Here is an 18,789-nt window from a genome sequence, read left to right on the forward strand (position 1 = left end):
ATGAACGAAGAATCTACTGAAAAATGTTCAGTCAGGAAGGCAAACAAATGAACGTCATATTATTTTTTGCTACTTTGTATGTTTGAGATAGCTCTTTACTAGATTTTGTTATTAAAAACAGCTATAATCTATCCAGCCCAGGCAGAGATTTGATATGCACAAGGAGTTCTAGCATGACTGAACTGTAGCCACAAACTCTATGACCACTGCAAGCTTCCTGATGCAGGTCTTTCAGTCTCTCAGATGAGATTTTTTTTCCCTCCACATTATTCTACTCAGGACCATTTCTTTATGATTCTCACAATTCCCTGTCTTGTCTACTAATTGTGACCACACACCCAAGAGCCTTGGTTGGAAAACGGGTTTGACGTTTTGTCCTACCCAACCCTGTACTACTTTTTCTTCTTCCTGCCCACCTCCTTTACTTCTCAAGCCTTGCTATTCCCCACACGTAAGAACTTGAAGCCTAAGAATATGGGAAAGCAACAGAGCAATAGGAATGGTGCCAAGAACTGGGGATGCTGCCAAGCTGTTCCCCAGGCCCCATATGCAGTGACCAACTACATGCGGTGATTGGACTTAACTGCCCATGAGGCCTCACATGCTTGATATTCCTTTTTGCTTCTGCTCATTCTTTCGCCCACTTAAAGCAGCCCTCCCAAACCCGTAACCTATTCAAATCCAACCCATCCCTGAAGAGCTAGAGATCCAACTTCTTCAAGGAAGCCTCCCCTGACCATCTGAGCCCACAGATATCGCCGAACACGCACAGATACTGTACTTACAGTCTGTACCATAAAGCATAATCACATACACACTTATAACATTAAATAAATCTTTCATGTTTATATATTTGATTATCCAAGGGCAGGAAACCGTGTCTCACATGTCCCTTAAACCCCTTACTCAGTGGTCTAATACTTGTTGAACAGTAATTCAATCAGCAGGGTTTTTTTATTTGTTTAGGCTAAGGCAGGAGGAGACAGAAGCATGTTGAAATAAGAAAGGCTGAACGCACAGATGGGTAAAAAAGCGCACAGGGTCAAAATGGGGGGTAAAAGTTGTAGAAGCAAGGTATTTGATTAACATCCGTTTAAGTGATTTGCTGCCAGGCTGGAAAGAGACATACGGAAGAGAGATGTCAACTAGAAAAATTTGGAAAAAGGCATTTCAGTTTAAGGCAGAAGACAGCAGGAGAAAATGGGGCCACAAAAGAAATTTGGCTAAAACCCAGAGATAGGCCACTGGATAAGTGAAGGTAAAGGGAGTTGATGGGATGACATGGGTAGAGATGTGGTTGTGTTGGTGAGCGAATCGGTAGGGGGTGGTATGAAAGGGTGGGTAGATGAATAAAATGATAAAGGATAGTCAGGCAAGTGGATTAGCTGATTAGGTGGTGAGTGAGTAATGGGGGACAGGTTAGTGGGTGGGTGGTTAGGTAGGTGTTTAGCTGGGAGGGAATAGGTGTGGGGCATATTATTTAAGATCCGGCCCCTCCCTCACCTTGACCCGGAAGCGGATGAGTGCTAGCCTCACGCAGTGGCTCAGGCAGGCCGGTGGCAGGAACCAGGCCCGTGGAGGAGGGGTGCCCTTGTTGCCCACGTGTCCCACGATCAGTTGCGCTGTCTGCCGCTCGGCCTGGCACCGACGGCCCCACTCGGCCAGCCGGTCCTTTCCCAGGCCCCCGGGGAACATGACCACCAGCTCCAGGCCGTCGCCGCCGGGATAGGCACAAGCCTGGCATAGCGCTGACAAGTAGCCCAGCATGGCGTTCCATTGGCCGCCACACACCCAATCCGTCTGGTAGCCACCATAAAGCCGCGGAAGCGCCGAGCCCGCGTCCACAAGCACCCGGGCCCCGGGCAGCGGAGGGGGCGGCGGCGGCGGCGGGTGCAGCCCAGGGTGCGCCTGGCCGTGGTGATGGAAGTGGTGAGCGGGGTGATGGTGCCGAGGCCCCGCGCCCCCGGAGTAGGCACCTAAGGCAGCGGGCGGGAGCGGCGGTTGCAGAGGCGCGGAGCCCCTGGCGGCGCGTGGAGCCCCGGGCGCTAGCGCTGCCGCAGGCGGCAGCTGACGATGCTGGTGCTGTTGCTGCTGGCGCGAGACCGTGCGCGCGAGTTTGAGAAGGTCCACGGGCACCACAGCCCCGGGACAGCGCTTCTCCAGGAACTCTTGGAAGCCCTGGACGCCCATGCTTCGTCGGTGGGCAGACGAGACGGCGGCTGCGCGAGCAGGTTAGGCGGCGATCTGGGCGCGAAGCTGGGGGCGAGCGCGTGCGCACTCCGCGGGGGGGCGAGGGGGCGGGAAAAGGATTCCCGAGGGGAGGGGTGAGCGAGCGAGGGGATGAGGGCGGGGTGGAGACCACAGATTGGATTTGGGTGGGGAGAAGGAGTGAGGCCGACCGGACTCAGGAGAGGCTGGGAGGATAAAAGCGATGACGGGCTCTAGTGACTTCTCTTTACCCCCCCCCCGGCCGCTCTTCACCGCTTCAAAAGGGGTGAATCCTCTTCCTTCCACCTCCGGGAGCCATGTTGCCTCGTCTTCTCTATGGTACAGGCTTTCTAGCTGGGGGAGGGGAAGTGGGGCAGGGCGGAGGGGCATCCTGGGAGTTGTAGTCTTCTCTATGGCCTCAGGATGCAGTCGAGGAACAAGATTACCACCCCTTTCTGCCCTTCGCTCACAGGATCCGAGGCGGCGGGGCGCGATACGTGTTTAGGATTTGCACTCCCAATTCCCTGCATTCGCGGAGTTGTTTTAGGCTATTTACCTCCTTTCCCAGGAAAAGGAGTTTGGGGGGAAGAAGTGATGCATCATGGGAAAGGAAGTAGAGTGGATTAATTGAGTTCAGCTAAACAACGCTAAAATTCCCGAGGAGGCGTATTCTTCTTGGCGGGGGGGAATATGCGTAGCTTTTAATGAATGAGATGGGACACGTATGGAATGTAAAAGTGCTAACCAACATTTCTGTAGTAATCCACTTAACTTATAACACTGTAGTTCTTTGAAGAGTTGTTGGCCCCAGTTTATGAGTGGTGAAATTGACATTATTTGCCCAACGCAATGCAGAGACAAAGTGAAAATGAGTATCACTTTTTTCCAGAATGTCTTTGGTCAGGGAAATAAGTACCAACACAAATTAAACTGCAAGTGGTACCTTTCCAGTACTCACTGAGCTACAGTGTCCTATAGTTAGGACCTTTGTTTCCAAGCCTCATTGTGAATCTGTCAGGGAGCTCTTGCAGAATAATTGCAAGGGCTGCAATTTAGACGTACAGAATCATAATCTTTTGAAAAAAATCGATTTTCAGCATGCTTCTCAGTTGATTCTGATGTAGCACCAATCTTCTAACTGGCTTTTAGGGCCTACTGTTTGTTTTAGCAGGAGGAGGGCAGAAAACAAGATCTGTTTTGTAATAGCGAGTAGTAGCTGTATCTGGCTTGGAACATAATGAAAGATGGGAGATAATGGCAGGTAGAGTTAGAATGCAAAAGTGCAGAACCCAAGAGTAGTAAAGATGAATGAAGTTTGAGAACAGTCTAGTAGGATGCAAAAGCTGAAAATGCTTCAAGCTCCATAAAGGAATTTATTACAAAAGAATAGTGCAGATAGAACAAGCTAGATTGGCAAGGAATAAATAGATGGTGAAGCAGTGCACATAGTAACTCTTGAAAACAAGCAGTGAAAGGAAAGAGCAAAGGCTTGAAGGGATGAAAGATGGAAAGAATAGAGGTTTTCTAGTACAGTGAACACCTATTGGATTGTCTCTCAGCCCTCCTTTTCTGAGAATTGACCCTCCTCCCATTGACAGAGTTACCGCAATAACTGTCATGTTCTTATAACCATAGCTGAATGGGTCAAAGGTAGACAAACAATCCAAGCTGGGTCAATCAGAATCTCATTCCCTAGAAAGTTGGAACTGGACCAGAGAGATCAGTTTTTCTCTAAGCATAAAACTTGGAAGCTGTCAGCAATTTTACCACCAGAGGGACAGACATATAATATACTGGTCTACAGAAAAAGAAGAAAAATGTAGATTCTCAGCACAGAGATGAGAGATAGTCTTTGTGTCTAAGTTCCAGGTTCTTTATCATTCCTGAAGCATTCTTGGTCCTTGGTTTCTGTGAGGCAACCCCATATCCTTACTATTACTACTTTTCAGACAGAATCGGGTTAGAAACTACTTATGACCAAAACCAAACCAAAACCAAAACAAAACCTTCAAGAACTGATATGAGAAATGGAGTGTGGCAATTTACAGACCCTAACATATGGAACTGGCAGAGATTGGAGATCTCCCACATCAGTTAACGGGAAGTTGGCATTCTGTGTTATTTGACAGTGAAGCAGTTACTTATTGCTCTTGGGACTCAAAACAGAGCAGCCCTTCTGCCTTTATCAAGAGATCTGCAATTGCTGAGTGTCAGATATTCATGGGCTTTGCTGACTTAGAGCAGAACTCTCTTGTGTGAAACGTTTCACTGATTAGGAAATGGGCATCTAAGTAATTGGAATGAGGTTAACTGGATAAGCCTCCATAGATTCCTTGTTCTCCAAATCCGCCAAATGTGATGACGTCTCCCTCTCTAAATGCATTCAGCTGGAATGCAAGGAAGAGAGGACAGGTGTAACATACCCAAAGCAGATTAGAAAAGAGAAATGGGGCACCTGGGTTGCTCAGTCAGTTAAGCACCAGATTCTTGGTTTTGGCTCAGGTTGATCTCAGGGTCATGGGATCAAGCCCCACATTGGGCTTGACACTCAGCAGAGTCTGCTTCTCCCTCTCCCGCTCTCCCACTCCCATAAATAAATAAAATCTTTAGAGAGAGAGAGACACCTTATAGCCTTGAACTCAGCCTATTATTATCTACCCAAGCTCTGAACTGGAGACCTTGAGCAGAATGCCAGGGGGAATAAGCCAAATCATTAGGTGGAATGCTAAGAGATAGAAGCTGCAACAGGATGAGCCAGGTTATTCCCATTAGTAGAGCTGAAGATTCAAAGAGCATAATTTGACGAGATTCTTGGACTTGTTATTAGCATTCTGAGTCCCCTCAAATGAAATCCACAGGCAGTCAAATGAGGTTTTGAGGAAGTTGTATCACTAGAAAATCATATCTAGTGAATAGGGACCATGAGTCAGAACAGTGATTTTCAAAGTATCGTCCCTGGACAAGCACATCAGCATCAGCTACAAACTCTTAGAAATTCTCAGGCCTCACCTCAGACCTCCAGAATCAGAAACTCTGAGTGGGGCCGGCAATCTGTGTTTTAAGTAATGTCAAAGATAAACAAAATTCGACATTAGTTAAAGCAGTGAAAACTGGGTGATAGGTATTGAGGAGGGCACTTGTGATAACAGTGGGTGTTATATATAAGTGATGAACCACTAAATTCTCCTGAAACCAATTTTACCATATATGTTAACTAGAATTTAAATAAAAATTTGAAATAAAAAAAAATCAGTGAAAACAGATTTTATTCAATAACTACTGCCAGTAGGGGGAAAAGCTGGGATCCGTTCCCACTTGTGCAGAGGTGCCTGGGAGTTTTAAAAGGAGGATGAGGGAGAGGAGAGGAGGAGGAGGCAGGGGCTCAAGTAGAGTCAGGAAAGTGAAAAATTACAAAAAGTGGGTAAGAGTGCGAAAGTGATTAGGCCAGCTAGGTCTTCTAGCTGGCAATTATCGAAGTTAGGGTGCTATCCCACAGAGACTTCAAGATAGAGGCCCTAGCCTTCCTGATGATTACATTTCAAAGGAATGGCTCTCTGGTCCTTAAGAAATATCCTTCTGAGTTGCAAGAGATGCATACACATCTCAAGGGGACAGGGGAAGAACTCACAATTGTAAGCCCTTTTTAGTAAATGCTCTAAAGAAGGGAGGTCAGGGGCCTATCTTTAAGTATTGGCTGGAGCAAACTATAAATTCTGTTGACAGCCCTGAGCTTTCCAGATGGGAAATGGGTCATCTCAGGGACTAGCCCTAGGCTGCTAGAAGCCATACTAAAGTTTGGTCAAGTCTCTTGGTGCAGGTGTTTGAAGGGAATGTTTCTGTTGAGAAAAGTTTTTGCAGGTCTCTCACCTCCAGGTGACTGTAATGCACTCTCAAGTTTGAGAATCACTGCTGTTCTAGAACAAGCCCCAGGCCCAAGTACAGACTGGTTAAGTGAGAAGGTGCATCAGTTAAGTTGACTCCCATTAAGTTTTGCTATGCCTGAAATTTATTTCCTTTATTCCTATCCAGGCGGAAATGGTGCATACTTGGACCTGGTGGCTGATAATGGTGTGCCCCTCTCCTTTCCTAAAAGGGAATTTTGATTGTGGTTAATCTATTTCTCTATTTCTCATTTTAGATCTGTTGGTGGCAGTTAAATTTACTAAAGCTTGCAGAATCAAGAGGAGCCACATTTAGGTTGTCACTGAAGTAGATGAGGAAGGGGCATGTCTATGCCATGCCGTTGCTTCTGGATGCAAAAGTTGCATGTGACTTGCACTTATCCGTGGATTCTGTTAGATATGGGCGTTTTTGGAATTGTAGATATGGGGAAAATGGCATGTGTTGATGGGCAGTTAAGAGGATGAGCATAGGTAAACATTTGTTTTGTCTTCCCAGCACCCCTTTTCTACCACGTTCTCTACCTTATCCTCATGGTTGCAGCAAGAGCCATCCTTTATGTACCTTCACAGAGAATTTGGGATTGAGCTGGAGAGGAGATGAAAAATCCTGGCTGCATTCAAGCACCTGATTTATTTATTCCTAAGGTCCGTCTGCATTATCCCTGGGTTGTAAGACACCACCATCTTTATAATAAATTCCTCTTTTGCTTAAGCTTGTTAAATTGTATTTCTATTACTTGTACACAAGAGTCTTAACATACCTAATACAGGAGAAACTTTATGCTGAATAGGCCAGAAAGAGTAGAGATAACATAGGCCAAAGCCCTGAAAGCAGAAGGGGATAGTAGATGTCACAGAATAGTAGTTAAGTTGTGTGCTTTGGAGCCAAGATCTGGGTTCCAGTACTAGTTCAACTCCTTATTAGCAATCTAACTTTAACAAGTTACTTAGCCTCTTGATCCCTTACTGTATCTGTGAAATAGGGACTCATTAATTCATTCAACAGATTTAGTACCTACTGCATGCCAGGAATGAAGCTGGACACTGGGAGAAAGCAGTTTTTTGGCAGTCGGGGAGCTTGGAAGGGAGGTGGTAACAATACTTACCTCAGAAGCTTATGGAGATTAAATGTAGAGTGCTTAGCATAATAACTGGCACAGTATGCACCTAATTAATGTTCATTCTTATCATGAAGGGTGGAGAGAAGCATAGTTTGCCTGGAGAGTGCACACTGGACTCAATCTTCCGATATCTTGCGCTTAAGTAGCTGTTCAGTTTCTGCAAGGGGCCCACTTAGTTTTCTCTATTGCCCAGAACCTTGAGGCCTGAGAGGCTATAAGCTCACATGGTTATAGGAAATAGTTCATTAGAAGGTCTAATGAGGCTGCCATATTTCTTGTTTTTCTTGAACCAACAACTGGCTAATAGCAGGCAGGGAAGTCATTTGATTAGTAAACAATGAGAGTGGTTCTCAACCATAATTACATTAATACGTGGATGTAACAATATTGGTTGTAGGGATGGGACACAAACATTTTTATTTTAAATTGTGGTAAAATATATACAACAAAATTGACCATCTTAACCATTTTTAAGTGTACAATTCAATAGTGATAAGTACATTCACATTGTTCTGCTCCCCAGGTAATTTTAATATGCAGTCAGGGTTGAGAATCTCTGAGCTGGAATGGAGAAAACTTACAAATACTGGTTTAATTCCTGAGGCAATTTCTTCATTTGTAACACGCATGTGAGCTAGTCCTTTCCAATTTTTCATCTATCTCTCACAAGATCCTGCTCCTATTTGGACCATTACCTATGCTGTACATCTTTACTTCTGTCTTGAGCTTCTGTTGTAAGACCCCCCCACCCTCTTTTCCCCCAACCACTACTACTACTTCAGCTCCTTCTAAACTCTTCAGGCACAGACAATTCTTCCATCTCATTCTTTTATCTAGTGGTGCACATTTTAAATGGGTTTTATATTTTCTTATCTCCCAACTTAAACACTTTCACCTCTGGACCTCACTCTGTTACATCATCTAGGACCTTTCTCTTCCTAATAGCTAATCTCTTCCACCAACATATCTCACATTGACTCACAGGTTGGGTTCAGTTTTGTTACCTGTTTCCTCTTCTCTTAAAATAGTGATAATGTAAGGTCCCTTGAGTAGTCATTACTATTATTTGAGCAAACCTACTATGGGCCAGGTATAGTGCTAAGCCCTTCATATGCTTTTTCCTTTAGTCTGGAAACAACCCAACTGAGGCAGCTATCCTTTTTACAGAAGAGGAAACTGAAGTGGAAAAATTAAGCAGTTTTCCCAAGTTCACAAAGCCAGAATACAAATCTGGGTCTGTTGGACTCTAAAACGTCTATCTGTATTAACTGTAATAAGAATGAGGGTCCATTTCCAAACCAGCCTGATTTCTCAAGTACAAGTTTAGTGTGAAAGTCACCAGAGATATTTCACATACAATAAACATAATTGGCAAATTAGGGACAGAGGTATCTGCTTTTACATATCTCATTTAATACAACAACCTCATTTTACAAATGAGACAGTGGAGGTTTGAGAGGTCTAGGAGTCAAAACCCATGCTTGTTCCACTATGTACCTTGCATCCTCCCTTTAGGGGTCATCTAAGATAGAATGCCTCAGAGTTACTGAGTCAATAAATGAAGGTAATAAAGATTTTTTAAAAATATTTTTTTAAAATCTCAGCTAATCTTGGATATTTTTGATAGGCCTCTAACTCTTCCTCCTGGGCTGATTGCATAAACATATGCAACAATTCTTCTAAGTTATCAAGTGGACAAGTGATCAGACCTCATTTGGCCGTTTCCCATGTCACTGTAGTGTGGTAAATGAAAGATGTGGGAGAGAAATTTCCAAATGTACTTTTTTCCCAAAGATGTACCATAAACATTGTCAATATGAAAGGAAATCTCCTTAATAAGTTTGTGCAAAGGGCACATTTTGAATCCTTGTTTGTACCATAAACACATACTTCTACTCCTGAAATTATGAAACAAGCACTGGATATAACCTCATGAAAGATATGTAAAAAGATTACCTACTAATCCTAATAATAGATGAAAACTTATTGTAAATGTATATGGATTATTTTTCCTACAGTTTATGGATTATTATTTTTCCCATGAGCTTGGGAGTCAGACAGACCTGGGTTTGGATCCAGGCTTCACCATTCCTAACTGTGTTAACCGTGGAAAATTCTTTAATCTCTCTGATCCATAAATTTTCTCTGTAAAGTGGAGAGAGTAACAGACTTAGCTTATAGGATTGTTTTGTGAATTAAAAATGTCACAGGTAAAAGCCTAGATAACACAATAGGTACTCAGAAAGTCATAGTGACTGTTAACAATTATAGCTCATTGATAAGAGTGGAGAAGAAGTACAACTCAAAATTTGCTAGAGCTATACATCAAGAGATAATCAACGGCTTGGTTAATTTGTTCAGCCAGCATAATCTATAGGACTAAATCTTCTAAATCTGCTAAAAATTACATTTGATAAATGAAGAACCAGTTTAAGTCAGGTGATTGCAGTGACTATGAAAGCATTTTAATAAGATACCATACTCATTTTATAACACAGCCTTTATTTTCTGTTTTAAAACAAAATTTCCAAGAAACAAAACAAAATACTTACAATGGTTGGGTACAAATGAAATAAAAATCACAGTTTCAAAGAACCAAAATCAGACAACTGCTTAAAGGCAGATCACTTGGTTTAACCCCCCCCAAAAAGGTTAATGTCAAGAAGGATTAAAATTAAGTTTAACAACATTCTATATAATGCTACATTCCCCAATTAAGAAAGGAGAGTTCACATATACAACTAAATGTTAAGTGTAGAGAAGTGGCTGAAAGTCTGCATACTTCATAGTAAATTATGCATGAAAGTTTATTAATTGCATAAACTTCCTGAGTGGCTCCCATGCTGCACTAGGTCTACATGCTTAATATTCATATCAAACAAGATACAGCTTTAAGTGATTGAGCATGACAGACCTTGAACAACTGCACTTTCCGATCAGTCACTATTTCTGCTGCGGGTATGTTCTGGACCACAAATCTCAATCTGAAATCTTAACTTATAGTGGAAAAGAAATGCAACTTAAAAAAAAAAAAACCTGGAAGGATGACAAGCACGCATTTAGGAGTTTATTTTACAACGGTACATTTTTTCCTCAAGAGCCCAGTTTCTTTCTTCCCTTCTTGCTTGACTTTTAGCCTTTTTGAGTTTTTTTTTTTAATTAAAAGAAAACCTTCCAGAATGGAAACTGTTGGTTTGTACACTCCTCCAACTATCTCAGTTGAAAATAACTTCAGTGTCACCTAGCCACTATTCCAGGCCCTGCCTATGTTGGCTATCAAGGACCCTGACCAATGTTTGTGTTCATTCTTCACATACAAAGACTATTTCCACAGTGATCTGAAAGCATTTGGCTCCATCAAAATTTCATACTAATTTCAAAGGATTTTACCAAGTTTGAGCATTACAATTTTACTGTCTGGATTGGTTTTTAAAAAACTGAATACCAGAAATTACATTTATCAACTCAATGGCCTTTTCTACAACACACCCCCCTTTCTGGTTCATCTTCAAAACAAAGGTGGGATAAAAAAAAAAGTCCCCAATACACTACAGAATGAAAAAATGAACAATCTATTCTAGAAAATGGCCTGCACACCACCTCAAATCTCAAGTTTCTCTAAACCAAACAGAAGATTAAATAACTGAATCCCAAACTGATGGCAAATATACTTCAGGAATGTATCTGTGCATGAAGCCTAAAATACAGCATTTGCTAACATTAAATATGCTGTAGTGTTATACACAGTAAACGTGAAACAAGGAACATGTAGCTTACAAACATTAGCTGAGTGTTCTGGAAAAAGAAAAGGAATGCATCATTTCATCATTCAGAAAAGACAGCAAAGAAGAAAGGCAATGCCTCCAATAAACTTTAGAGATTGGACAAACAGTTACCACCAGCTACAATTCAACCAAAAAGCATACAGCCATTTTAAGGTAACAAAATACCACTGCAAATACCTAGCAGTATGCAAATACGCTGAATGAGAGGCCACTGTTGTAGGATTTATCAAATATGTCACTGTGGTAGTTAAAGCAATTTCAACCCATAGCCCTTTAGGCACACAGACGAGAAATGCATCTCTAATAAAAGATGCAAAGTTACAGGCACTGGACTAATTTAGATACTTTCTTACCGTTTATTTTAGGACTGACTCCTAAAACTAAGTCCTACATTGCCACCAGCTGGATTTATTTCTCTGCTCTCCATTCCCAAATCCCCAAAGCTTATTCTGCAGAGGCACATGGCTCTCATCACTTAAACACAGATAGGTGGCAGAGTGGTGGTCCCTCTCATCTCGAACTCACGGTTGCACTGGGACTAGGAGGCAGACCAGATTTATAACCTGAAAGAATACTGAGAATCAAGGCAAAAAAGCAAGTTTCACAGGCAGTGTTTACTTGTGCACCCCCAAATAGCACTGAAAATGAGGTAGATAAACAAAAGTAATTGGACTGGAATTAAATCTGGGGTTCTAAAATGATACATCCCATCATACTGTACATAACACTCCACACTCAATCCAAAAATCACAGCGGAAAAGTGCCTTTTAAACCTTCACAGATAATTTTGCTGTCAGACCATGAGAATTCATGCTTGATAGAAAATTGGCAAGAAAAGGATGAAAAACAAAATGGATATTTGTTATATTACAGCAAATTACCTTAAATAGAGATTCAAGACTGCTACAAATATACATAGGGTTATTTTCATTAGATTTACACCAATACTGGTTTCATAGTCTTATGATGTTACACCCAACTTCACAAACATAGCAGCATGTACTTCATGATGAAATGCTCACATTGCCACATATGGAGATACAGTAATATTCATCAGACTTGTACTTTGAGAAGTAAACATGGTGGTTGGACATACAGACTATCCCCCAAATAAACTTTACAAGCAGGATGGTTTAGTACAACCTTTTTCTCCTACGAAAAGGAAAATGAAAAGGACAGGTTCGTGTGGTTTTTGGAGTGGGTAGAAGGCCCTTGTTATATAGTAGGCTCTTTGTTAAGTAAGAAGGGAATTTCTGAGCTTCACCTCAAGAGATAATTCTTTCTGGGGAGGAAAATTACCTCAGCAAGGATGAAAACAGCACTATTATATGAGTTAGCAAAATTATGAAATAACGTAAAACCCCTACATAGAAAACTAGCCAATATTTACAGTCAAAGTGACTATAATCTGAATCAAACATTTAAGTAATGGGGAAAAAATAAAAACCCACAGTGATGTGAATAACACTGTTTTCTTCATTTCTGCACAAACCCACTTTTTTCTGTATTTTTAAACTTATACATGTTACATATACATCATGTATACATAACATATGTTAACCCAACTACTGCAGTCAGCATGGAGACAGCAGTACACTATTCACCATCTTCAAACTTTAGAAGACTACTTTTCTTTCCAGCAAAAAATCTGAAAAGATTCTCAACATTACAAGGCACTGCAAAAGTCTGCAGGCAAATGAACAATGAATTATACATAAAACAGAGGTGGTGGCAAAATGTGGGACATTTGATGTAGAGCAGCCATTAATAAATGTAATTGTGCATGTCATCCATGGAGGTTTTTTCATCCTGGGGTACACTGTTTAAAAGGATTACATCTAGTGAGGAAGGGATCTTAAAACCTGCAGGATTTTCACTTTATAGGTTGTAAGTCTTAATGTAATTACACAAAGCCAACTCTTATAATGAAACACGAGCAGTTTTAAAGAATTACGGATTTTAGGTGCATTGTTTTTGTACACATGGAAAACACTGCAATGCAAGCATTTGCATTACACTAATTTCCTAAAATCACTGCAACTTGCAAACCAATACTGTAGAAGAAATTTGAAGAATCTGTACATAAGATTTAGAAAGACTCACCCAAACCAGAGTATGTTTTATGAAAAGAAACTGTGGCTCTTATCAACAGCAATTCTGAAAATGCTGCCTTAGACACCCCAAAGGATAGTGACAGAATCTTTATGATGATTAGTGTGATCCTCAGGTAAGCAATATCAGACACATTTTTTGAAAAAGGGTACTGAATGTCACAAAGTAGACTATGCAAAAAAAAAAAAAAGTTTTCCTCATTACCTGGCAAGCTCATGGGGTAAAAATTTTAGAGGAACATGGAGGAAAATCTGTCAAAAGAAATGTTGGGTGGAAATTTGGAATGTTTACCAGTAGACAGAACTCATTATCAGGTAAATGTGTACTAGAAATGACCTTGAAATTTTCAGAGTGGAAAGCATTTTAATGTATATGTGGTAGTTGATTAATACCATTTAAGAATTCTATTTGGGTTTCACAGACTAAGCATTAGGTAACTCTGTGACCAGCCTTTTAAGATTATTATAGTTAGCCTTCTTGAAAACCAAAAGTGTATATTTTGACATTGCCTCACCTCCTCCTAAAACTGGATAAAACCCAGTAAAGTGCAACTTGACAGTAATCTCTCTCAGATTCTAAAGAGGCTGCCAAAATCATCTAAGATCTAAAATCATCTAGGATGCTATATATACTAACGAGAAATTATAACAACTAAAAAAATGGCAATCCCAAAAAAAAAGAAGAAAGAAAAAGCTAAGGGCAACTTAAATAGTGTCCTTCGAGGGTCTACTATCTCACTGCAGGACAGTGTATACCCCACAATCTTAGAACCCTGTAAAGCCAGTGTTTCATGTGTAAGTCTCAAAACCTACAACCTACTGTGTCAAGTACATTCTACTTCAGAAAAATGGATCAATAGAGGTGTAACTTGAATCCTCTTTGTTAGGAATACAAAGATTCCCCCAAAATGAGATTCATATCAGCTGCAATATATCCCTTGCAAAAGAATGCAAGCCAAACCAATGCCTCTCAGATGCTCAAAAACAATGTAGTGTGCACATGAGAAACAAGGAGATAGCTGCTTTGAATTACTATTGAAACCCTAAAGCAGCTACAGTATCTGCAGAATCAAGGAACTGTTACAGTTCTGTTTTTTCCTTTCTCTCCGCCTCACCTAAAACAAGGCTTCACTCCTCCTGCTGTGACGACGGGAAGAAAATCACATTAAAAAGGGCTCATGGTCTATATTGGTTGACAAAGTTATTCTAATTTTATATACCAAAACATTTCCTGCAGCAAGTTACCCTGCCTTCTGTGAAAGGTAAACCTAAGATAAACATGTGAAGAATCCCATAAGACTCCGGCTGTTGGAGGGTCTCACTTCATCCATGTTTGGGGAATATAAATTTAAATAGTTTTTATACATTTTAAAGTATCATCCAGCTGCAGATAGCAGCAGTAAAAAATGGGGGCTTCTCAGCAATTCATGGAAAGTGTCCTGGAAATGGTAATGCTCAAGCTGAGCTTATTAAAGCATTCTGAACGGTATTTTTAAAAAATCAAGTATCAAAGAGGATAGGATTTGAAGTGAAAAAACATTTCTGTGTGCAGTATTCTATGTACAGGCTGCACAGTTCTACAGAATGATGAGCTATATAAAATACCACAATGGAACAAAAAAAAATACACTGGAAAGTAAACTCAAATAAGGGAAAATATGGCAGAACCCAAGAAGAAGAACGTTTAGTATCTTAGGTGTCCTGAAAATAATTCTGAAAAAAATCTCCCTTTTCTTCATTATCTACTCTGATTCATTTGGGGCCAGGAGGGATCGTGGATGGATTTTGCACTGATGAAGATGGAAACGCCTGTAAATTCATTCCCGGCTGGAATGGTCCCCCAGATTGAGTAGGAATTACTACAGACTGTTGCGGTGTTCCTGAAATTCCTACCCACTGTACTGGGTACCCTGGCCCCCCCACAGCATTATACTGACAAACATGGGGCATTCCATATGATGATAATGGCCCAGGAAATGAAGGGAGTGGGAGTCCTTGTGGCAAGGAGGTTGGGACAGCTCCACGGATTTGGGACAGTGAAGAAATCCATGTTGGTGTGTAGCCCATAGTAGATGGAGTATTCTAACAAAAACAAAAATAAAAACAAAAGATCAGTTCATTTGGTCGATGTTTTTACCCATCTATATTCCTTCCTATTCTTTCTGGCTTACTATTCCTACTATTACTATAAGCGGCTACCACTTTTGGAGCACCTTTCTGTGTGCCCAGCATTGTTGCATACATTAGTTCATTTCCTCTTCATTACTGCCCTACAAGGTAGGCATTTTCAGATAAAGAAACTGAAGCTCAAAATTGGTGACACCTAATATCACTAAGCAACCTGATAGTGAGGTGAGGATTTGCATAGAGTTCCAGCTAACTCCAAGGACCCTGCTAAATCTCTGTTCACAATTTAGTGTTGTCTCATTTCTTTATGCTAGCACTATTCTTCTATTTTTATTTCCTTCTGCTAGCCCCATGAATTCTCTCATTCAGCACCACAGACAACAGACCAGCTTACTACGTAATTCTTTGGAGACAGAAGAGCATGATTTAGTGTGGCACAGGGGAAAGAGCCTGGCATAAATAGTAGGTGCTCAACAAATGTCACCTCCCTACCCACTTCTACTCACTACCTTAAAGTCTAATGTTCCTATTACATTTTTGGAAGTTTAAATTCCAGACAACCATGTTTTCGTCAGTATTGTGAAAATATATTCCTGCCTGACTCTCCTTATCATGTCCTATTGTTATTATGCACATCTACTGAGATTACTGAAATCTTATGCACATGGTAATAGTAAGTCTAATGGAACTAAATAATTCTCACTTAAAGTACGGTTTGGGGGGCGCCTGGGTGGCACAGCGGTTAGGCGTCTGCCTTCAGCTCAGGGCGTGATCCCGGCGTTGTGGGATCGAGCCCCACATCAGGCTCCTCTGTTATGAGCCTGCTTCTTCCTCTCCCACTCCCCCTGCTTGTGTTCCCTCTCTAGCTGGCTGTTTCTATCTCTGTCAAATAAATAAATAAAATCTTAAAAAAAAATAATAAAGTACGGTTTGGTATCAGTCCCAAATGCTTAGTTCTTCTAAGTTGAATTGTCAAGCTAAAAGCCTTTCAAACAAACTTTGAAACTAAAGTTAAAGGCTTTTGCTTGACTCAAGAATGAATGACCATATCTCTGGAGGTGAAAAAACACATTTGTTTCAAGTTCAGTAATCCCTTCTTCATATCAGTGTTTTTGTCCTGTTTAAGTAAAAGGAAATTTAATACTTCTGATTCAAAAGAGCACATACAGTATGACAGCATTTTTATAAAGTTATTTCCATGTAGCCATATACAGACATAGAAAGATATCTGAAATGGTGACAATTATTTCTAGGTAGTGGGATTTGAAGGTGGTATTTTAAGATTTGTACTTTTCTGCATTTATTAAATTCTATAATGGACATTATTATTTTACAAACAATAATGTGATTTTTATTTTTTAAAAAAGACAATTGTAGATGATTTGTTATACTTAACATTCTCCTGCATATTTCAAAGGAATTTGAGATTCAAATGACCTATGGTCTTTCCTCTACAAAAACACACTGCCTACTGATGTTACACATCTTGTTGATTGGTACGCTGGAATGATAGCCAGTAATGGCAGCCAGAAACCTGGTCTTGACACCTTTCCTCTTGCCATACATCCATTCCATTACTAAATCTTGTCCCCTTTCTCTCTTTTTTTTCTTTTTTTAAAAGTAGGCTCCATGCCCAACATGGGGCTTGAACTCATGACCCCAAGATCAAGACCTGAGCTGAGATCAAGAGTCGGATGTTTACCCAACTGAGCCACCCAGGTACCCCCATTTTATCTCTTAAACATTTCTTGGAATCTATTCATTTTTCTTCATCTCAACTTCTCTTTATCTGGACTACTGTGACTAACTCCTCATTGGTCTATCAACTTCTACCCTTACCCCCTATAATCCTCTCTTCTTGCTTCAAGTTAGAGTAATATTTTCCCAAAAGCAAATCTGATGTTAGCCCTAGGACTTCAGTGGCTATCCAACTTCTTTTTTTTGCTATCCATTTTTCTTAAAATAAAGACAAAGTTCCTTATCATCACCACCTTTAAGACCCTCCCAAACTCCTTAGATTTACTGCGTACCAACTCCTCTCTGCTCTCTTTACTTCAGCCAAACTGGCTTACTTTCAGTCCCCTCATGATCCCTTTACCCATACATGGCTTTTGCATATGCTGTTCTTTCTGCCTGGAATCATATTCCCTCCCTTTCCACCTAGTTAGCACCTACTCATTCTTCAGATCTCTGTTCAGTCATCATTTTCTCAGTGAAAGCTTGACATCCCTTCACTAGATCAAATCTCTTACTATATGATCTTAATTTTTCCTTTGTAGTCCATATTACAGCTACAATTTTATATTTATATAAGTCTGTTCATGTCTAACTGGGCCACCAGAGTGTAAGTTCCATGAGACAGGGCACATACTTGCTTTTGCTCATCAAACCTAGTGCCTAGCATGGGGATTGGCACAAAGTATAGGGCCTGACATAATCGTGACAAAATTTTCTAAGTAAGGCCACAGATTTAGTAATAAGCAAGAACATTAGTTATGAGATGAGCTTTCCACACAAAGATATAATCAACTGAACTCAAAATACAAAAATAGTAACTACTTTGTGCTAGTCACTCTATAGGTGTTACCTCATTTAATCCTCACAGCAATCTTGTAAGGCAGGTTAAGTATTATCTCGGTATTAAAGACATGGAAATTGAGGCACGGATGACTTTCCTATATTCAGACAACCTTGCAAGTGACTGAGTTGACACTGGAACCCAATTCTGTTTAAAGACCTTTACCACTTTTGTTCATACTCCATTTTCTACTCAGTCTCCCTCCAAAAATCCCCCATTATACTGTAAAAAACCACCCTCCTAACTAGTCAACAAAAGTCTCCATTCACAGAGTACTCAGCGGATCTCTCACTGGCAGCACCAATGCATTTATGCCTTGAAATTTACCTCTAAAGACTTGCAATTTTTACAGTGGTGATACTATCTGTACATAAATCAGTGCCAGGAGTAAAATAAATACACACAGTCCCCAAGAAATACACTGCTTACTAGTTTGGGAAATCTAGGCTTTTGAAATTTTTATTCAACCTTAACGCTAACTATTTTCAGACTTTCTTTACCAAACTATATGCAACAGCTACAAATATACACATACATGTATACAAATACAACAGACACACACACACAAATACATCTCTTTCAATTATCAGGGTTCAGATTCTAAGCCCTGATTCATATTTTAATGGATTTACTCATGGTGAAAAAGTGATACTTAAAAAATTCAAACACAGAGAAGTACAAAGTAAAATAAGTCCCAAATTCCACCATCCTGCATAATGTTAATGGCTTTTCCTATTTCTATGTGTATGTACATATATCTAATGTACCTAATTTTAAACAAATACTGTATATACTGTTATATAAGCCTGCCTTCTTCCCACTCCAAAATGCACTGAGGACATCTTTCTATAGCTCAACTGCATGTACATCTGACTAAGGCCATATGCAATTAACAAGGCATCTCATCCCATAAATTTAAGATGCCTTTCACAATATTCTAGCTAAAGAGCTTTAAAA

General features: G+C 40.5%; 2 protein-coding genes and 1 long non-coding RNA gene across 13 annotated transcripts in view; 1 reads left to right on the forward strand and 2 right to left on the reverse strand.

The window, feature by feature from the left end:
* FAM120C (family with sequence similarity 120C) overlaps positions 1-2,554 on the reverse strand; it is a 146,408-nt gene extending 143,854 nt beyond the window's left edge. For 4 of the 5 annotated variants that reach the window (XM_034649335.1, XM_034649338.1, XM_034649337.1 and 1 more), the window contains exon 1: positions 1,504-2,553. In XM_034649335.1, the coding sequence (XP_034505226.1) occupies positions 1,504-2,190 (687 nt within the window). In that variant the 5' untranslated portion in view covers positions 2,191-2,553. Of the gene's footprint in view, positions 1-1,503 lie in introns of all 5 variants that reach the window. The other variant, XM_034649340.1, reaches the window with a different exon arrangement.
* LOC117797427 overlaps positions 2,093-18,789 on the forward strand; it is a 32,299-nt gene continuing 15,602 nt past the window's right edge. The window contains exons 1-3 of the long non-coding RNA XR_004622380.1: positions 2,093-2,231; positions 6,607-6,755; positions 16,879-16,973. This is a non-coding gene — a long non-coding RNA (uncharacterized LOC117797427). The remainder of the gene's footprint in view (positions 2,232-6,606; positions 6,756-16,878; positions 16,974-18,789) is intronic.
* The window catches only part of WNK3 (WNK lysine deficient protein kinase 3), a 154,762-nt gene continuing 148,479 nt past the window's right edge, over positions 12,507-18,789 (reverse strand). For all 7 annotated transcript variants that reach the window (XM_034649330.1, XM_034649327.1, XM_034649328.1 and 4 more), the window contains one exon: positions 12,507-15,209. In XM_034649330.1, coding sequence (XP_034505221.1) covers positions 14,880-15,209 — 330 coding nt within the window. In that variant the 3' untranslated portion in view covers positions 12,507-14,879. The remainder of the gene's footprint in view (positions 15,210-18,789) is intronic.

Source organism: Ailuropoda melanoleuca, chromosome X (assembly GCF_002007445.2).
Source record: "Ailuropoda melanoleuca isolate Jingjing chromosome X, ASM200744v2, whole genome shotgun sequence".
Lineage (NCBI taxonomy): Eukaryota > Metazoa > Chordata > Mammalia > Carnivora > Ursidae > Ailuropoda > Ailuropoda melanoleuca.